A 21023-nucleotide genomic window follows, 5' to 3' on the forward strand; every position below is an offset into this window, starting at 1 on the left:
GTGATAAAACCCATCCCAGGGCAAACAGGGCCCCCCTCGCTCCGAGCAGTGGGGATGCCTTTGGTCACTGAGGGCTTATTTGCCCTTGATGGGTATAAAATACATATATAAGTGTGTGCTTATAGGTACCGTGTGTAAACGTGTCTGTATGGGGATGTGTGTACGTGACTCTGTGTATATATATATATGGGTGTACCTGTACGTGTGTCTATATATATAGGTTCACCTGCATATATACATATGCTTCCCGTACAATGCATCTAAGCCCCATGCACACAGCAGGACGCCCTCTGAAGCCCACGGGACCCCTCAGTCACACCCACTCCCCCCGCTGCCCGGCCCGGGTCTCGAACCCGCGGCCCTAGGAGCCGCCGTGCCCCGCTGCCCCCTGGGCCGGCTGAGGGCGCCAGAGAGTCCGCCGGGCCGCTAGGGGCGGGCCGCCCGCTGCCGCCCAGCTGGCCGCTCTGTGGCCGCCGCTCTGGCCGCCCTCTCTGTGGCTGGCGGCCGCGGCGGTGGGCAGTTGCCATAGCGCCGCCGCCGCCGCGCTGAGGGCGGAGGGCTGGGGCTGACCCGGTGCCCGGCCCCGCCGTCCGCTCCGGGTCGGGGCTGCCGAAAGAGGCAGGTGAGGCGGTTGGGGGGCTGCCTGCGTTTGGCGGGCGGAGGGGGGGGCTGCCGGGGCTTTGGGGGAGTGGGGCCGGGGGTGCCGGGGTTTGGGGCCGGGGGTTGAGGCCTTCGCGGGGCTGGCGTGGTTTGGTGGGGGTCAGGCCTTCGGGGGGCTGGCAGGGTTTGGGGGCGCTGTGGGGCAGTGAGGGGGCTGGCAGGGCTTGGGGGGGTTGTGGAGTAGTGAAGGGGCTGACAGGGCTTGGGGGAGCAGTCAGGGGGCTGGCAGGGTTTGGGGGGGTTTTGGGGCGGTGAGGGTGGCTGTGGGGCAGTGAGGGGGCTGGCATGGCTTCGGGGGGTGTGGGGCAGTGAGGGGGCTGGCTGGATTTGGGGGGGTGAGGGGGCTGGAAGGGCTTGGGGTTGTATAGGACAGTGAGGGGGCTGGCAGGGTTTGGGGGGTTGCAGAGCAGTGAGGGGGCTAGAAGGGTTTGGGGGGTTGCAGAGCAGTGAGGGGGCTAGAAGGGTTTGGGGGGCTGTGGGGCAGTGAGGGGGCTAGAAGGGTTTGGGGGGCAGTGAGGGGGCTGGAAAGGCTTGGGGCGGTGTGGGTTAGTGAGGGGGCTGTCTGGATTTGGGGGGGCTGTGGGGCACTGAGGGGGCTGGCAGGGTTTGCGGGGGGGAGGCATGGGGCAGGAGGGGGCTGCCAGGGCTTGGTGGGTGCATGGGGCAAGGAGATGGGGCTGCTCGGGCCAGGGCCGGTAGGGGACAGGGGAGGGCTGGAAGGGGCCTGCGAGCACCTGGATTTTAGTTCTGGGGTGAGCGCTCGCAGGGTTTCCCTAACAGGGCGGGTGGGACTCAGATACAGCCTTTTTTCTCTGGTTTAGAAAGTGGTGTTCATAAACTCTTTCCTTTTCTGAGTTCTGCTCCCAAAGGCGCTCTGAGGTTCAGTAGGTTATTATGCTGGAAATGCTACGGGAACTGAGGAATTCTGGATAAGCGCCAGCCTTCTGTACAGCTCTTTGCTTAAATTGTTGTCTCTCTGCATTTTAGCATGTCTGAGGCACTGGTTGGCTTGGTACGGTGGCAGCGTACCTGGGGTGATGCTTCCTTAGTAGCAAGGACCCAAGTTATTTTCTTAATGAGGAAGAAAATATCTTTCTGCTCAAAATCGGGGGTGTGTGGCAAAGTGAAAGCTATGAAAGTCCTTCCTTTGCCACAGGAGGTAAAAGGAGTTAAAAAAGTACTCAAGTTCTTCAGAACAGTTTGTTCCTGTAAACTGGGCAAGGTGTTTCCGGTGGAGAAAGTGTTGACATATTGTCAAATCGATTTCTTACCGGTGTTTCAGCGTGAGATTGCAGGTTAATAAACGTAAACTCTCATTAGTGAGAACATGCACGTGGTCCGCTCTGAGCCTTCACAGAGCAGGGACTTGGCAAAACAGCTCAGGATGAATGCGCTCAATGTTATGATGACCGTATGATAAATAAGCTATTGCACTTGATAGCTGCATGTGTTTTCAAACACTGCAAGGATGGCCGGGCTTACTTAGATACTGTAGAGGTAAGTATAATATTAAAGCGTAGATAGGAATGTTTTAGTTTTATGGTTCTCTGATTCAGATAGGTACAGGGTAATGTTTAATTTGCTGAGACATAAAACGGTTTTGTTTATGTGTTTTGTTTGAGCTCACTTCCTGCTCTCTGACACAGAACGTATCCTCCATGGGTAGCACAGGAAGTCTTGGACCTTGCTTTTGGAGAACTGTTTTATGGCAGAGTAGGAACCTGTGGCAGTTTTCTGTTCTTTCTAATGTGACTGGAATTGGTAAAGAACTTACTGCGTTTACAAAATGCTTTTTTAGTTCTCCATTTCATTCGGATGGGGAATGACAGGTGCATTATAAGCTGGCATTTTCTGTGTGTTTGCATTGTAGTGGGCTGTATTTCAAAACTTTGAAGATAAATGATGGTTAAGGCAGATATGTGATTACATAAACAAACAAACAAAAAAAGTATTTACCCTTTGTGATCATTTCCACTGCTACCTTGTTCTTCTCGAGCTGAGAAGTGGAACACAAAGCTGTGAGCTTTAAACGTTGTTTTTTATGAATTCTAGATCCTTGCATTTACCTACCACCACCCATCAAATACTGTTATCCCCGTAACACATTTTGTGTTCACAGTGATGGGGAGGGGGGATCTTGTATTCAGTCTTTGTAAACATAATTGCTTTTGTTAGAACAATTGGGTCTAATGAAACAAAATCATTTACTTTGGCTGTTATCGTGTTTTCCATTACGGGCAATTCTCTCAGCTCGTCTGAAGCCCGGCGCAGTTTCCCGCTGCCGCACTCTCCGGTTTGCATGTCCCCTCGGCTGGTAGCAATTGAACTTTTAATTAAAAGCTGATTGCCTTGAAATTGGTGTTCATGGGTTAAGGCTTAATTGCTCAAGATTTTGCTGTATTGGATTAGTTTTAAAGCCATCATTTAAATACTGTGTTAATACTGTGTTTAATTGTAGAGTAGAAAAAGTAGGCTGACTTTCAGTGAGGCTTAGTCTTTCTTGTTGGCAGGTACATGTGATTGGGCTCTTGGGAGTCAGCTGAAAATGAGAGCTGAATGCAATGCTCTGCAATGAGAGTGCAAAGCAGTGAGATATGTGAATTATATTTTGGGGTTGGTGGTCACTAGTTGCATTTATGACTGAAATCTATCTCTTTTCTCTGGGCCTTCAGTTTTCTCTTTATTGTGGTTGACTTCAGTATGGCCTTGTGTTGGTTTTAAAATTGTGTAATTTTCAGTTGTTGTTATGCAACTTTGTACCATGATTTATTGTTTATAACAACTTAGAGAGATTGTAAACTCTTCAATCAGGCTGGAGCGCAATTTGAGCTGAATCTCCAGGGCTATATATAGAAGGGTTATTAAAACTTGTGCTTTAGACTTTGAACCAGCTTTTGCATGCTGGAAGGGTGTAAGCAGATTTTCACGCGGTCGTCGCGCGTGGTGATGCTCTGTCTGCGTGCCTGCCTCTGACTCGCCCAGACCTGCGCTGGGGGCAGGCTATAGAGCCGTGGGTCAGACCCCGTACTGCAGCTTTGGGTCCTCACATCTAGCCAGGAAAAACACTGTCCTTATCTAGCGCTTGTTGGTTTCACTGTAATACAGGGAGGAAAAATTGTGCTTAATTAGGTTTAGGTTTCCTTCCCCATCCTTTATAGAAAGAGTGCGTTTTCATATAGGATATCTCAGTGTCTCTTCTCTACAGCCTTTGACCAGTCCTGAGGGTCACACAGCCTGATCCAAAGATAAGAAATTACAAAGTATCTTGAGCCAAATACTTGGTGCTTAATAAAACACTTTGCTAGTGGAAGGATAATGTGAGATGCAGATAATTGTGTGCACATGTCCTTTTTTTGGACACAAGTGTGTGTGAACTGCTGCTGACCATGGAAAGAGGACCTTCTGGTACTTGGTAGTAAAAACCGAGGGGACTTCTCTATAGTCTGAGCTCTGACTCCAAGCGTAGCATGGCTTTAAATTACTGGAATATTGCTAGCAGTCTGGTGTGGGCTAAATACTCGAGTATTGATCTAACTTCTCGGGGAAGTGTTACGATCTGTGCTGTGGTAAGGCCTGTGCTGCTGCGATGACACTGCTATTTATCTGCTCTGCACTTAAACGTGTTCACCTGGTGCAAATGTTTCTCCAGCCCTCCCCTCACTGCCCACTTCCATTGCACAACCCCAGCCAGTCTCCCGCTCCCCAAAGTAATTCTAGTCATTAGTCTTGATAGAACCTATCTTTGTCTCCCCATATCAAGCTTGTTTTCCTCCGCTTCCCAGGGAGGGTCATTACAAGAAGCCAGAAATTAGTACTTTGAACTTAGACCAGCTGGCATTCAGGGAGCACAGAATGCTTTGCAGGGATGAATAAGTGTAATCTGTATTTCACAGGTGGGGAGAATCGCATCACTGCTGAATTGATGTCAGAAACAGAACATCTGCATGCCAAGTCTTCTAACCACCTGATGGTACGTCCCTCCAAAGTTGATTGTTCAGTCTTCAAAGAACATCTCAAGGTTCAAAAATTACAGTTTTCTTTAAGAAACTGAGTATGACTGTCAGATCAAGAATTCAAATTTTGTATTAGTTTCTTTCTCCCTTCTCAGCCAGTTTCCTGAGAACTGAGACAGCTTACTCTAACCTCTGAAAGCCCTTTGTGGCTTTTTAAATTTAATGTTCCCATAAGGGACTTTCTTTAAAAAGATTTGTTGCTTTCTGAGACACTGTTTTTTCTTCTCAGCATCTGTAAAATCAACGAATTCTTCACATTAATTGCTTTGAGGTTTTCACTTTACTCCAAAATATTAATTAGGCTTCTTTCTCTCACGCCCTCTGGCTTCTCTGCCAAATAGTCTTGGAATAGGAATTTCCACGTTGTATTTCAGTATAGACTAAAATATTAATTTAACATCAGGGTTTTCTTATGCTGCCACCCTTTCATTTATATTCAGAAGGTTGTAGGATATGCCGGTAAGAATATATTTAAGCAGCATATGCTTTGAATCTTTTAGTTTAGCCTCTAGACTGATGTTAAGTGAGATTTTTAAACAGGCGAATTTTAAATGCTCTCTTTTGGGAGCAGCTTGTTGCATAGTAACCTCTACTGCAGAAGGACAGTTCCTTTGGGCATTATATATTCTATATATACACATGGATAATTTCAAATCGTGTGGTCACAAGCGGCATCATTGAATCAATACCATTTGCTGTGTGCATGAGCTTATATTGGTTTGGCTTGCTCCCCAAATGAGTCAGAAACCGTAAAATTGCGTTCCCTGGAAGTCCAGACTGAAACTGATGTGACGCTGCTTTTTGTTGATGTCCAAATACCCTGCTCCGAAAGCAGTTGCTACTGGCATTGGTGAGTGACTTCCACGTTTCATTCACCCAGCTACTTTGAGTTGTTAGCATCACTCAGATGAATCACTTCTCCGATGCGACTGAGGACATACTCCACCAGGTTGCATCATGCATTGATAAGTTTTCTTCCACGAACATGTTGGTGCTTCTTAGGACTTTGCTTGAGCCACAGGAAACCTGCTGAGCCGTGGCGTTCCCGGGAAGGGAGGGTCGGTGAGCAGCAAGTTAATACTCTGCTGAATTATGGTGTTAGAATAATCACAGCTGGGCTGGAACCACAACTGGCACTGCTGCGCTGTTGCAGTGAGGAATCCCTTCTCTATAGGATTGCCTTTCAATTTGTTTTGCACACATCTTAAAATGGAGCTTTTATTCATCTGGTGGAATAGGTTTCTTTATAGATACTTGGATTTAATCGTTTGGAGGACAAACAGGCCCATGGTTTCCTGAACGTGTTTTAAAAATGACAAATTAATCGCTAAAAGAAGGGAAATGTTTCTCTGTTTAGATTAACAAAATAACTTACTGAATCCTTGAACCTCTTCCTATATATACCCTGTATTCTGGGCTCGCAGCAGAGAGGGATAAAATGTCAAGCTTGATAGATTGCTGGAGCTGTTTTTTGGTAGTTAAACAATAATGAAACTGTTACATGCTGCAGGGAAACACTGCTCTCTGTGTGCAGACTACGTCCTGGAGAAAGTTTCAATTGTTCCAGAGAAAGGCGATTTCTAAAATGCAGCTTCTGTGGCTGGTGGCACAGCTGTCTAAATTACTGTCTGTCTTGAGGCCATTGCACAAGCATTACAAAATAGTTTGGAAACAGTTTATTTTTCAGATTCCAAATAAAGTGTAGATTTCAAAGTCCCTTTTGACTGTATAATCAAAAAACTAGAAATTGAAACTGGTGTTTATATAGAAAGTGGTTTATGCTCTCGGAGCTCGGAACCCAGGTTTCTTCCAGTCAGAGGCTGATACTTGCATAATTCATACCTTATGTTTCTCGGATTGAGAGGCTTGTCAGTTTTTGCATGTGATCATGTATTTCCTTGTCAGCTTAGTCAAATCCAGTCTGTCGTTGTGCATCATTTTGTGCAAAGGGCTTTTGGGTAAGAGGAGTGAGACCTGTCTTTTGTGCAGAAGAGAAGCGAGAGGGAGTTGATGCAGGAATTTAATAAAAATAAAGCCAAAAGCCTCAGCCTTCTTTTCGACAAACTCCTTGTTCTTTCTGTTCCTGTTGTTATTTATACTTCTTGTTGCTTGCTCCTCTGACTCGAAGACAGATCACAGACAGATTTTGTAATGGAAACAACTAAATCATGAATGTCATTCTGAGTGAAGTAAGAAATTCCTGAAAAGAATTGAAATATGTTGTTTAGCTTGCTGCTGGAGCTTCAGAAGTGAATCGCAATGCCTACAAAATGTGCATAGAGAATGCAGTTGGAATTCAAAGCACCAGTAAATGACTGCTTGTATATAGCAAAGTAACGTGCTTAAAAACAAACTACTTGCAGCGTTTCTTTTTATCTGCCGATGTCTGTCTTCAGAGACATCTTAAATCTGCAAATAGCTTTATCTGATAGTCTTGAGTGGTGCTGATACCATCCCTGAACTCTTCCATGGGTGAAAACCTATTTAAAGGTTTTCAAAATGTGTATATTTTAGAGATAATAAATAGAAAGTTTAATACAGTTTTACCGTTTTAGTTTGTTCACCTTTTGTGGCGTTAAATGCTGTTTGGATAGCATTTTCAAACAATGTGTTCAGCTGCATATAATGAAGCCTTTTCATACAAGAGAATGTAGGCCAAACCCGAGCCTGATTCATGAAAGGCTTTACTTTGTCTAAGTGAAGTAAGATGATCGTTCTTGGAATGAGTCCTGTCTCCTCGTCAGTGTTTTCCCAGTGGTGTTCTGCTCAAAACCTAAGTAACTTGGTAAGATATTGTTATGGAGGCCTAAGCTTGGGGATTTTTTACTTCTGGATGTGACTCTTAATAATACAAGCTAAGGCTTTTATTGCTCTGCCTGAAATAAGAGATGCAAGCTTGAAATTAAATCTGTAATATGTGGCAGTATTTCTTAAAAATTCCCCTAATAGAAACAAATGTGAAGAAAAGGATATAAATTATTACTGTCTACTGTATACTTGACTGACCAGCATTAATCCTTGATTATGGAGGAAACAGTCTAAAAATATTTATCGAACCTTCTGAACTTTTAAATAAAAAGGAATTTTTACAACATCCACAAAAGATTTGATACCTGAAATCCTAGATGGTTTTCTAAACAGCGGTTTGGTAGCGTGCTCCCTCCTTCACATGTTACTCTTGTCTCCTGTGCCAAGAATGTCTGTGTCGTCTTTTTTTTTTTTTTTTTTTTTGGACAAGGCCACATTTGGCAGTGACACTTTTTTTTTTTTTTTAAAGTTAAAATGCCCCCTTAAGTTAAACCAAACTTTTTGTGCAATATTTTATTCTGCATGTTACCAGAATTTTCACTGTGAACTGGTAAAGAGTTAAACAAACCCCAACAAAAAAAAGACCAAAAAACTATCTGGATAGTGCATTGTCTTTTGCACTTGTGTGAAACACAAAGTTGGCCTCAAAATTGTGTTGTCTTGTCTTTTTTTTTTTTTTTTTATATTGATGTGTTTTGTTCCAATGTTAAATTGTGAGGATGCTCTGCAAAAGTGCAAGGAGGTTGTTTGCTATAAGGGTTTCTTCCCAGAAGTGCCTTGCTTCTGAGAGCTGTGATAGTTCTCTGAAAGTATTTAACTCCATTATGAACACAGTACTGCTCTGAAGAAACGAAATATTCACTTGATTCCACTCCCTGATGAGGTATAATCCGCATCTTACTTACGGAAAACTGAAGCACAGAGAAAGTGACCCAGATGCGCAGAGCGTTGGTAGCAAAGCTAGAAAATGAAACCAAAAATCCTCTGCCCCAATTGTCCCATAGCAATTTATCCCATTACTAATCTAAAAGTAATTACCCAATGGAATTTGTTGAGCTTCGGGTCTTTTTTAAAACTGGGAATAAGTGGTATGTGATTTTGTGTGTGTAATCAAAAATGGGGCAGTTTCTGCTGAACTATTGAACTGAGAAAAGCAGAACTCAAAATGGAAGAAAGTTCATGTTGATGTTATCAGGTTATTGGTGGAAAAGATTGTGTTGCAGGAATCATGTCTGCTTGTGCTGAAATGCCAGATAAGTTAGTTTTTGTTTGGGATCTGAGAACAGAAGTGAGGAAGTTTTGAGGTTTTATTTAAAAAATAAGTGTTCTTTGTTGTTGAAGGGCTGTGTGAAAGTACAAAACAAGGCAGCATCTGTTCCCAACTTCCATGATAGTTGGTATGTTGTTTTTTTCTTAATGCTGCAATGCCAGGATTTAGTCTAATACAAAAATCTTGTCTGTCATTTTACAAAGCAAACAAACCCAGAATGGAAAAAAAGTGCTCCTCCCAGTTATAGAGAAGCAAAATCAAAATGTGATGATGCCTCTGTACTGCAAAGATTGAGAAAAAAAGCCCAACAAACCCAAGGCAAATTAAAAAACCCCCACTAAATGAAATAGATTTATTGGTTTATAAAACCCAATGATTTCTGGAGCACTGACTCATGGTGTCTGAATGCTGGGGCTTGCCAAATGCCGTGAACTGCAACGTGACCTTAGTCTGCTTGTCGGCTTGGGCCATATATGGGAAATTTCCTCTTTGTGACAAAGGTAGGGAATCCAGAAGATGCAGGTCCTTAAAGGCCATTTGAAGCTTTCATTACCTGGTATCTTCTCAGTCTTTTTTTTAAAGATGCTTTGTACAGGTATGATCCAACAATGACTTCATGTTCAGCAATCCTGACTTTCTGCTTTGATTGACATAAATTGTGGTGGGTTGAGGTGAGCCATGCCCTCAACAATGCCCTGTTATAGATACATACAGAGACGTGACAATAGAGGAAATTTACCTTTTTTTTTTTTTCGGGGGGGGGGGGAGTGGGGAGTGGGGTGGGGTGGGGGTGGGGTGCGTTATGGCTTTAGTTCCAAGAGACAAATGTTTACTTGTATGGTTTGTACTGATAATGTAGGTAGACTCCTGTGTGAGGTCTTGCAGAATCTCCTAGGGAGACTCAGTAACCCAAAATATGGAAGAGGGAGCTGTTGGGTTTGTTGGCGTTTCAGTTCAAATAAAGCCCGGATTTCAGTTGGCATTGGTTTGGGGTTACTCGTCTGACTAAGGCTGGAAGAAGAGAGATGTGGCAATTGAACAAGGGCAGTGGTAAAGGAACCAATTTACAGTCTTTCAGCCCCGAAAACAAGCAGTGTAGAGATGGCTGGAAATGGACTTCTTCACATCTGTCCCATGACTGTTACAGGTAGCTCACGCTGGTCCTGGTGACAGGCACTGCATGGTAAGCCTTGAACTTTCCCTCGGTTTTCAAGCTCTTATCCAGGGCTGCATGTAAGCAATTTTTAATTTCAACCCCTTCAGTGCTAAATGGAGATTGGCACAAAAAATGGTAGTTAATATTTATGGAAATGCTTTAAGAGTGCAACTTCAAAGTCTCTCTCAAACTTTCACCTGTACTAACTTTTCAAATGAGGGTGGGGTATTTTTCCTCGTCCACAAATGAGGTGACTAAGCCATAAATAAACTGACTATTTTATTCAATATCTTTTCCTGTTGCAGTAACAAAACTAGTATTCAGGTTTTTTGCTTTTTGGTGCTGTATTAAATATCCTGGACCTTTAACTGCTGACAAACTCATAAGTATTTCTGCAGTCTGGGAGAACAGAGCTTTCCACACATGTGATGTATGTGCTGGTCTTTGTACATGTCTGCCGAAGGAGATGATACGCAGTTGCATTTTATTCTATTTCGGCACCTAGTTTGGCTTTGAATTCAGATTAATTTGGAATAGGCATAGCTGCGAAATGAGTCTGCAGTGTTTGTACTTGTTATGATGTGCCTCAATTATATACATTCTGATCTTTTTCAGGCTAGCCAAATAAAAACGATCTTTTTTTCAGGCTACAGTTAAATAGGTTAGAGGTTGCCTACCAGTCTGCACAGAGCTTTCTTGCGTGCAGTTTTACTGCATGTGCACTTTTCCACATGTATGAATTCCATGGGGTTTAGGTTGATTTTTCTACTAACAGCTTCTGAAATAAGGGGGTGAAGATTAGGCTTTGTGTGTAGGGAATTTTGAGGCTATCTTTTGATTTCTTGGGGGACCACGGAGGAGAGAGAAAAAAATAAAATTCAGAAGTTTACTGCTTAAAAATAAACTTGAAGCTTGGCATGAAAAGTAATTTATGGGATTTCCAACTGCTGGTGTTGCTTATCAGCAAACACTCTCGATTCTGGGTGTCTGAGAGACAGCGATAGCAACGGAGTCTTTAGAGCATTAGTGCCAACTGCAATCCCAATTTCAGACAAACTTACTGTAATTCTGACTGCTGATGCCGCACCACCTCCAGCCCAAGCTCAGCTCTTGGATAAGTAACACTGCAAGACTTAAGACTGTACTTATAACTGTCTCTACTGTGGGTACAGCTGCTTTAGAGTACTTCGTCTCTCTGAATCCTTGTATACCAGGTGGGATGGGGAGTTCCTGTGCACGTCGCTGCAATTTGGGGTGAGATGCCTCCTGTTTTCCGTGTCCCTACCCTGCCTCTGTGGGTTGGGCGTAAGGGTTTTTCTAAGTTTGAGGAGCTGTGGCTGGGATAATGCTGCTATTTCTCCTCCGTTCAACTGCCCCCGTGTGCTTGTGCTTCATTCCAAAGATGAACTGTTGATGAATATGTAACTTATCCAGTTGGAGAAAAACCTGTCATAATGAAACAAGATGTGCAGCTGTCATCGTAGGCCTCTTGGGCCAAGGATTTCAACAGAAATAGCTTGATCTCTTTTTATCTGAAGTGGAAACTCTAGTGATACAATGAAAATACAAACTGGCATCCTTTCTCCTCCACTTTTTGTTCCAGCTGCCTGCCTTCCCCCCGTTTAGGACAAGAGTATTGTTAAGCTATCCAGCAGTGGTTACCTTCTTCCATGGTGAAAGCTGAGGCGATTCAGAGCTGTTCCCCTCGTGTCTCTGATTACATTGTGGAGCTGCTCCTGCTTGTACTATCTGCATGCTGAAGTCATTTAGTTCATAGCAGTCTTGCAGCACAGCAGAAACTGAGTTTGAGCAACTTTCTGTTCCGGGCAATGTAAAATTTGCAAAGAGAGTGAGGCATATGTAGCATTACGAGGAGGAAGACTCCCTGAAAAACTTATGTTGTGCCTTTGGAGACTGTTTCTGGGTTTTAGGTGGGCACAGATCCAGGTAACCTCCCCCAGGCATTGCCGCGGGGCTGTCGCAGAAGAATGGTTGAGGTGGGTTTTGAGATGAAGTCTGGAGAGCATGGGATGACAGCTTTTCTTGAATAGAGCTGGTTAAGGAGGCCACACAGTTATTTAAATTTTCAGGTTGTCATTTAGCAATTTATTGCTACGTATTGCAATTACAATTCTAGCAGCTACCCCCTGCTTGAAAAAACCGGCTGGCCGAAACTAAATCCAAGGTAGGCTTGTGATGATGTGAATGAACAGAGGGAAAAATTCAGAGCGTGAGCCAGCATTGACCTTTTTCCCTGTAATGAAAAGGACTGATTGAAGACGGTATGTGATAGTCTAGGATTCCTGGACTGCTCGTTGCTGAAGTTTTGACAGAGAACGTCCACTTTCGCTGCCACTTTTGTGTGTGGGACAAAGGAGAGAGAGACACCTACACCCAGGCAGGATGCTAGGAGGGTGGGAATGGTAATAAAAGAGTACTCCGGGGTCTTACTTCTCCAGACTTTTCTTTCTTCTCTTTCTGACTTGGTTCATGCCATATATTGCAGCTGACTTAATTTTGTCTTGCTGATGGATAGCATACCAGTGTGAAAGAGTGCACTGGATTTTTTAATTGTTTTTTAGCATAGCAGGAGAGTGGAAGGGAGATATTCTATCTAGGGTCACAGCATATTACTCGGGAAGAGGTATGGGACTAAGGAATTAAGACAGACTGGGTAAGATAAATAATTTTCTAAAACTAGTCACATGATTTCATTAATCATTTTTTTTGTTGTTTTGTGTTAACTTGCTGGAAGAACGTCACTGACTTGCAAAGGAAACAGCTGTTGTTGAATTTCCATCTTGGCAGATCTTAGAGACCTAAATTACAGACCATCTTAGAGACCAAATTAAGACCATTTTAGAGACCTAATTACAGTTAATAGCAAGAAGAACTTTTTATCTAAATATTTTTCAATATATAAAGTGCAATTTTGGGTCAAAATAAACAGTTTCCATTGAAATAACACACCCCCCAGGTACCTGGTTCCTTTTAAAACAAAACTGGATTTCCAAGCTTCTCATGTTAAAATTGGGGAAAAATCATTTGGGTTTACTTGTGCTGCAGAGGAGAAAGTAGGTGGGTGAGTTTGCAGTTCAGGTGCAAGGCTGGGAGTCCAGTGAGAGGGTTCCTGTTTCTGCCGTTGCGTTAGCTTCCTCTGCAATGCTGCACAGAAATCACACAGCTTTCTAAAACCGTTTCCTCAATTTTAAACTGAAAATTGCAGCGCTCTAATTTCAAAGAGGTGCTTGAAGCTTAGATCCTTCGTGCTTGTAACAGTATTGGGGGGATTTGCTGATGGGCAAAGGAGCTTTCACCGAAGATCTACCTGTAAATCTGACAAACGGCATCAGCAAGTGTTGTGGAGAGTAAGCTTGCGAATTACTTGTAACATAGCGTGCCGATAAACACTGGTAAAGCTGCAGTATTCTTAGAATAGCCACTGTATTTTTTTCATGTATCTGAAAACTCTAATTCTTAATTTTTTTCTCTTTTGAAGCAAATTTGCAAATTTTCTAAGGGCTTACTTTGCAAATAATTTACTCCAGTGCAAACCAGGTTATAGCAGTATGAAAGGATCTCTGTCTGCCTGATGGTTTCCTCTGTGCCATATAACTAGGAATTTACTTTGGTGCTTCTTTCGGAACCAGCAATAATTTCAGGTGATAGCGTTTCATCAGAGCAGTGTGTGGCTGTCTCTGCCGAACTGCAGTGGCCCCGTTCCAGCTTTTTCCTGCGCTGCTTTACACCCTGCCCCAATGGGGAACGCTGTTTACTTTTTGCTCTGTGGTAAATGGATGTCACTTCCTTGATTAAAATGCTGGTGCGCAGCCAAATTCTCTTCCTTTGGGCTCGCATGCTGGGAGCGTGCAGCGCACCTAGTAAGCGCTCCCGTTGGTGAATCCAGTTGTGTGCCACGCTCCTTGATCTGGCTCCTGGCTGGACGCGTTGGGATGTGCTGCGTCTCCTGACTTCTGAGATGCTCAGCGCTCAGACGTAGAGGCTTTTGAAGGCATCCCCGCGGTGGAGAAGCACAGATGCGGCTGTGTCGTGCTGTATTGAAGCGGGTCTGAAGATGGATCACCAGGACACGTGAACTGATCTACCAGCCGCGTACTGCCCACATGCGATGGGGAAGGTCTAGACAGCGTTCGGGCATGGAGTGCTGGTATCAGCCTGCTCTGTCCATCGAAAGCAGCCGGTGGATGTGAGTCTGGAGACAGTGTTCAAGTGCAGCTGGTAGCCCTGACGTGCCTTGTGACAGCGCAGGCACTCGAGGACACGCAGAAGCCTCACAAAGACGCCATAGAAACCAACCTGGACATGGGGTTCTGACTCCGCTCGGTGCTGATTGACCGGAATACTCTGTCCTCTGCCTTCATAGCTGGCCACTTCCTCACCTGAAACACTGTAGACTGACATCAAAGTTGCTGATCAGACTGGTGAGCAATCATGTATTTGTCTGTCTAAAGATTATTGGTATTGCATACTTAGATGGTTAGAGCTGTGAAACGTCTCCAGATGTTCTGAAGGCACAGAACAAAATGGAAAAATGTCTCCTCCCTCCAAACAGAATTTCAGTTTCTCTTCCCCCTGGATGCTCATGTTTCCAGCTATGATACAGTGCGGGTATTTATTTACTTATTTTTTCAAGATCTGCATGCTGTCACCTCGGGCACACGTGAACTCGTACCTTTAGTCATAAACACATTTTTTTCTATCCCTAGGTAAAAATCTTATCTGTTCAATCCAGTTGTTGTATATAGCAAATTAGATTTACGTGCTTTGTGATCAGCCAGGGCTGGTCCCCACTTTTCATTTTCTCATGCTTTGTACTGGTTAAGACGCCACCTCTGCAAATGTCATGCTTGGGCTGGCGACCTGCCGCCTTCCCTTGTGCCTCCTGCGAATGGCTAATTCGCTGTCTTTTCCACCTGTCCCAACATATGGTTGCTCCCATTTATCATAATTCAGGTCTGTGTGCCTGCGACACAGGCTGATAAAAATAGTACTTCAGGCAGAAATGTCATTTGAGCAGATTATTTGATAGCTCTGTTACCAAGTAAATACTAATTTTTGACCAAGCAAGCTGTGAATTCAGTTTGTAAGTGGTAGGTTATTAGTGAAATTAAATTTTAGCAAGGCATTTCTTATCAGTGCAGGTTTACTAAAAAAAAAGTAGTACATTGTAACAATGAGCAATTGTACAATGCTATTAATGAGGAACCAAGATCGTTAACTCATTAAATATTTAAATCATTGCAAAACAGCATTCATGGAAGTGGAATCTGATGAATTTTGCAGGGGATACAGCATGGAATAATAATGCAAAAATAATAATTTTAAACGTACTTTACCAAGACATACATATTTTAAAGCCATACTGCTCTGTTCTGGCTTTCTGAATAGATTTCGGTGATCTTCAAGCTCCTAGAAATGGCAGAACCTACTACTTTTGTGCATAGCATTAATCCCAGCCTTTGTGTGTTGCCTTGAAAGTTGTGTCTTACCGATTAACGCGGTTTTGCTGTTGTGGAGGCCACACGGTGGATAACAGGTCGGATACACGTTGGTGTATAGCATCTGTACTTGAGGCACACAGACCTTACTGGATTCTGCAGTGTGGCAGTTACCTGGGGTTTGGCAAAGAGTGTGGGGAAGGTGGAGAGAGAAGACTGAGAGACTCTGCATTAACCTCCTGGAAACTGCTGAGAAACAGGAGAAGACGGTTCGGCATCATAGGGTGGTTCTGAAAGGTAGGAAGCAGGTAGTCAAAAGAGCATGGCCTCTCGATGAATGAGATGGAAAGGGGAGCTTCATGGTTTAGGGAGCTGATAGAAAAGCAGCTCATTGTGGTGAACGGTTGTCTCCTAAATTAGGAGGTGTGAGGGCAGCTGATAGAGCTAATGAGCAAATTTTATTGCAGGAAAGCATGCCCTAGCAAAGCTGCTGTTTGTCTTGCATCTCCCTCCCTTTTTGGCACCCTTCTCCATTCGCAGTAGCCTCAAGGGTCATCAGCCCTGGTGTTCCAGTAGTTGAAGGTCTCTCAGGAGGAGGAGGAGGGTACTTGTTGCTGTGGCTTCTCCTCTCGTGGGAGCAAAATCAGCTGCCTGTGGGAGCTCAGTTCTTTTTGATCCCTTAACTCAAGTCTCTCATTGGTGCTACTGCATTCCAGCCTCCAAATTCCTGAGCAGTCACGAAAAGAAGCCAGACACAGTCATCAAGAGCTTTATTACACAGAGCCAAAAGCTCAATGATTCTGAGATGTTCCTTTTGCTTGTTCTAGTCCCTTACTGTTTGTACTCTTACGAAATTAAAGGGAAATTTTATACTCAAACATAAACCACTGTTTTCCTATACAGCCAAAGCCTACCCTGCGACAGAAATCCACAAAGCATGTGTAATAAATCCTCTATGTAGACGGTGATCTCTGATACTCCAGACAGCAAGTTTATGGCATTAATACTGCATATATAGTGAGAACCTGAGTTCAAACACGTTTTTTTAATGAAGATGGAAGGTATAAAAATCCAGGCTTGCATTATGAATGCTGTCTTCAACAGTGTATGGGAGGAAAACTTCGACATCGCTGGTGCTTCCTCCAGAATTAAATCATGCTTGCAAATTTATACAAAACTCATGGTGACGTATAGAACATGTTAATGAACAGGTGGTGAAATGAATTTCACTCTTCTGTTTTAAAATCAGTGAAGAGAGTCACAGAGTTCACAGCTTCATACTGAAAAAAACCCAGCTGTCTGTCAGAGCACAGCAGTGTGCTCGCATTGCTTTGCCCATCAACCATGGCAAGAAGATAAAACAATCCCCCCCTTCCCAAGAACGAGCCCAGCGTGATGATTGCCATCTGGGTGGATGTGTTTGCAGGTCCAAGACGGTGTGTTTAATCTTGCATCTCCACCCTTGGTGAAGCTCCTTCTCCCTTTGCTCTTGCAGATGCTCTAAGCACAACATGCAGTTAGGGTTTAGGGCAGGTACTTTTTGGCTGCCTGAAGTCATCCGTTGAGCGCCTGCCATATAGATTTTCAGTTTCCCAAAAACACGCTTGGCTGCATAGTTAAAACTGTTATTTTCTGTGGCTCCCACTGGCCAATATGAGGATCATGTCCAAGAATAATGAAGATTGCTGATAGTAGTCATGACTGTAACTTTCGTCATGCCAGTAAGTCAACATCTTTTATTCGAGAAGCTGCTTGAGAACTCCTGAAATCTACGGTGTCACTAACTTTTCCAAACCTACATGTTAATACTAGTCAGGTTACTGTAAGTGTTTACCAAGCCCTGGAGCAGAAGCGATAAGTAGCTCTTTCTGCTGGTTAATGTTGTGGCTGGGCATTCATTTGTCACTTCAGTGTAATTGGGGAGCTCCTTGCACGTAAAACTGCCCTTCATCTGCATAGGATTGACAGGCTATACCCAGGGCAGTGCTTTCCAGCTGTGATGCTCAAACTCTGTCCCATCTGTACCAACAGCCCATCCATCAAAGCATTGCTTACGGAAATTATCAGTTTCTGGATGGTGCTGACGATATTCCTCTGAATGAGTAATAAAATAAACAAGGGGATAATTGCGCTGTAGAGCGCCACAGCATTGTGGAGATATCTAGGAAATTTCCACCCTGAAATTTCACCGTGAAATTCTGCTTGCTACTACCAGTCCTCACCCACCGGCAGTGCATATTTCCTCGGGTCTAAAACTGACACCGTATAGAACAAGGGAAAAATCCCTCTTGAAGCACCTGCTGAATCTTCCCTGCGTTCCTTGTCTTCTTAGTGCGGCTGTAGGCAGATCCAGAGATGTTTTAGCATCTGAAGCCTCAGTCAAACCTGCTCGGTAGTATAGCTGCTAGTTAGCAAAGTTTTGCCGAACTGGTGGCAGCATTTTAAGTTCCCATATAGCATCCACTGCACGTTCCGGGTATCAGCAGTGTAATCGTTGCTTTTCAGCCATTGTGGTCTCCTGGGGAATCCGGAAATGGTAGCAGACAGCTACAGAATTAGTTGGGGCAATGTTGACCGAGATGCAGAGCGTGATGGCCGCTGTATGGGCAGAGGTGGAAACATTCGTGAGCTCCTTTTGTTGCACTTGGAGCAGTCCGAGCTGTGGTGTGGCATCGCCCGGGTGCTGTCCCCGACCCGTACGCCCTGTGGAGGTGGTTGCTGGCTGGCAGGTACCTCTCGGTGTGCCTGGAGGAGAATCCGGCTTTGTGTAAGAGCTGAGGGTGGCACGAGGAGCGTGGGATGCCCGCTCACAGCGCAAAGTAGGTGCTCGGCAGGAACCCAGCAGCCTCCCGAAATGCTGATAGAGAAGTGAGAGCTGTTCGTTTGTGTGTGGATACCGACTATCAGCACGAGGTGGCTTTCAGTGAAGCATCTTTGTCAATGGAAACACTGCATGTAGACAAGCCCTAACTTAAACTTACACCTATGTGTGGGGGTCCTCAAGTAATTAAAACCTGGCATACGCTGGCACAGGCTGAAGTAGTGCGCCTGCGTTGCAGGAATGGCTGTCGTGTTTCCACGTGCCCCTTAACGAGGGGAAATGTCTTTGGGAAAGCATTACAGATCAGAGGACAGTCCTGGTTATCAGCCATTTGTTTATGGACATTTCCCTTCCCTGCTTTTGTGGATGAGCAGGATTAAGGTTCTTCTAAAGCAACATCTGAGCCTTTTGTCAATCATTTCCTGGCAATTACACAAAACTACAGCTCCAGCTGAATGCGGAGTTCTGTCTTATTTTATCCTGGTTTGTGCACTCCCTTGTGTTTTTCTTCCCAGTGTTTGACACGTTGCAATGTTCCAGAGTGAATTAGAGGGCTGTCTTTTTTAGAAAAACAAAGTTTTTGGCGCAGGCAGTAGCGTTTGTGTATTCTGTTATCGTGGGTGGCCTTCGGTTTGCAGGGGTCCTCCAAACAGGAAGAGAACCGACTACGGACGCAGTTTTCCACTGCTGTGGAGGCTGTGAATACTTGGTTCACTGTGCAGCTTTCGTGTTGTTTAGATTTGCAATTCCTAGGAACAAATTAAACCTCCAATCAGCACGGTTTAAAATAGAAATTCAGTGTTTTTGCAATAGACAGGATGTGTTCACTTCTGAGTGGGACCAATACCTTGAAAATTAAGGTGCAGAAAAAGAGTCAGTCAGTTTCGTTTACGTATGATATCTAAACTATGTGTTTTGATAGCAGTGCAGAGCTAATACAAATGGATGATACGTTATTTCTGTGCATGGAGCACTTCTCTCCATGTATTTATTAAGTGATAATTACCTCTGCTTATGCAAGATGAGTACTGTGGCATGCGAAACTAATCGTTAGGCTAAGACACTGCAGTTCAGGCTTCACATCCCTGTGTGTCAGTAAGAACTTGCACTGGTTTTCATTGATTCTTGTTTATGTTCATAAATAATAACAGCGTTTAAGCTTATGGTCTTCTGACAGCAGGTTTTGAACACAGGGATGTAACATCAATCAAAGTTCTTGGTGGCCCAAAGGATCTCGTTGTCTTGCGGTGTGATGACTCTCCCGAGTGTTTTCCGTGCAGAGCACGCACGCTCCTGCCAAGGTGGTTTGGTGTCCGGGCTCCTGGGGAAGCAGAGCAGCTTGCTTTTTGTGTCTGAGAATAGCTCCAAATGGATGGTCAAGGCACCTCCAAAATCTGCTGTCAGCACTCGGTGAGAGGACTGTAGGGCATGGAGAACGCACCGACGCCGCTTTAGTGCTGTGATTGTCGGTGTTTGATAGAAGCAGCATTTGAATTCTTTGACACCACAGGCATCTGTAGTAATAGCCTTGCGCTGTGTGTCTCTCTGCCGTGCCTTTGGTCACCCCTGTCCTTTCACCCCTGTCCTTTCGTGCAATTTACACGACAGCATTGTGCACATCCGTTACGCTAAGAATTGTTTATCATGTCGTGAATCTGTAGATTTTCACTTACACATTAAAATCTGCTGAGCCTGCAGGGTAGAGTTCATTGGTAAGCCCACCATTGTGGATTTTGAAAGGCATATGTCCACTGCAGCGACAGCAGGAACTTTGACGAGCCAAATTCAGCTGGATTTTGAAAGGATTAAAGATGCCACTAAAGCTACAGATACTGGAACCGCACCAAACTGCAAAAGCTTCCCAATTCAAGTACATCAACCCAAAAGATTTAACAGGGCTTAAAACAAAACAAAACCCAACAGAACAGTATGTTAGTATATCATACCAAATAACCTTTAGGACTCATACCAGCCCCCTTCCCTCGGGAATCTGGAGTCTTACAGTGGCGCTACTTACTGAGGCGGAAGAAAGGAATTGGCTGTGTAGCTGAGAGATGTTTTATTTCCAGAAGTTTATGAACTGGAGCAGTGGCTGAACACTTATCAGTGATGCATCTGATTTTTAAGACATTAAAGAAAACATAGTCCAGGAACTACCGTGTGAACGCAGAAATGCAGAGGAGGCAATTTGTATTCTGTTTACCAGTAAGTGATGACACATGGTGTATGGTCTAGAAGCTGAATGCCCAGATGAATTCCGATTTCTTTGTAAACTCCCAAAAGCAAGTTTATAGCAGTGTGTTTCTGGCATACTGCTGCATGGGTGGTCTTAGAAGGCTCTAAAACTGTGTATTTTGCACTGGACTGTTAGGATTTTCGGTAAGTGTATATATATCGTTATTTGGCTTGCAAAAAAAAAAAAAAGTGATTATGTGTCTCAAATGCAATTGTTTTCCCAAGTAAGTTACCAAAAGCTAGTATTTGATTTTTCGTATGTTGCTGACATTTACTCACTGTGTGATGATTTAGCCTTGTAATGCTGCAAATTCAGTTGAGAACTGGCATATAACATAAATCAGTGGCTCCACTGTCCTCGTCTTTTATTTTATCTTTTTAGATTTGTAGCTGTAAATCTGTAAAGAGATTTAGAATGAAACTGAAGAATAGCCATCTATGATCTTGCTGCTGATTTTATTTCAATAATGGATGAGACGTAATTTGAGCTTCTGTTTGCTTTTCCTGATGCACCAAAAAAAATAAGTGTATTACAGTTTATGTGGAATAGAGACAGCCTGTTACGGCAAACTTGATGATGGAGTCTCATGCAGCCATAACA

At 44.0% G+C, this 21023-nt stretch overlaps 1 protein-coding gene across 4 annotated transcripts in view; it reads left to right on the forward strand.

Moving 5' to 3' along the window:
* The first annotated feature begins 484 nt into the window (after positions 1-484).
* The window catches only part of RFFL (ring finger and FYVE like domain containing E3 ubiquitin protein ligase), a 33370-nt gene continuing 12831 nt past the window's right edge, over positions 485-21023 (forward strand). The window contains exons 1-2 of one of the 4 annotated variants that reach the window (XM_074596196.1): positions 494-622; positions 4554-4630. Coding sequence is in view for 1 of the 4 variants with exons in the window: in XM_074596198.1 (XP_074452299.1) it covers positions 2106-2157 (52 nt within the window). In the remaining 3 variants the exon portion in view is untranslated. Of the gene's footprint in view, positions 623-2090; positions 2158-4553; positions 4631-13760; positions 14350-21023 lie in introns of those variants that run through there. The other 3 variants (XM_074596197.1, XM_074596198.1, XM_074596195.1) reach the window with 3 other exon arrangements.

This window comes from Larus michahellis, chromosome 7 (assembly GCF_964199755.1).
Source record: "Larus michahellis chromosome 7, bLarMic1.1, whole genome shotgun sequence".
NCBI lineage: Eukaryota > Metazoa > Chordata > Aves > Charadriiformes > Laridae > Larus > Larus michahellis.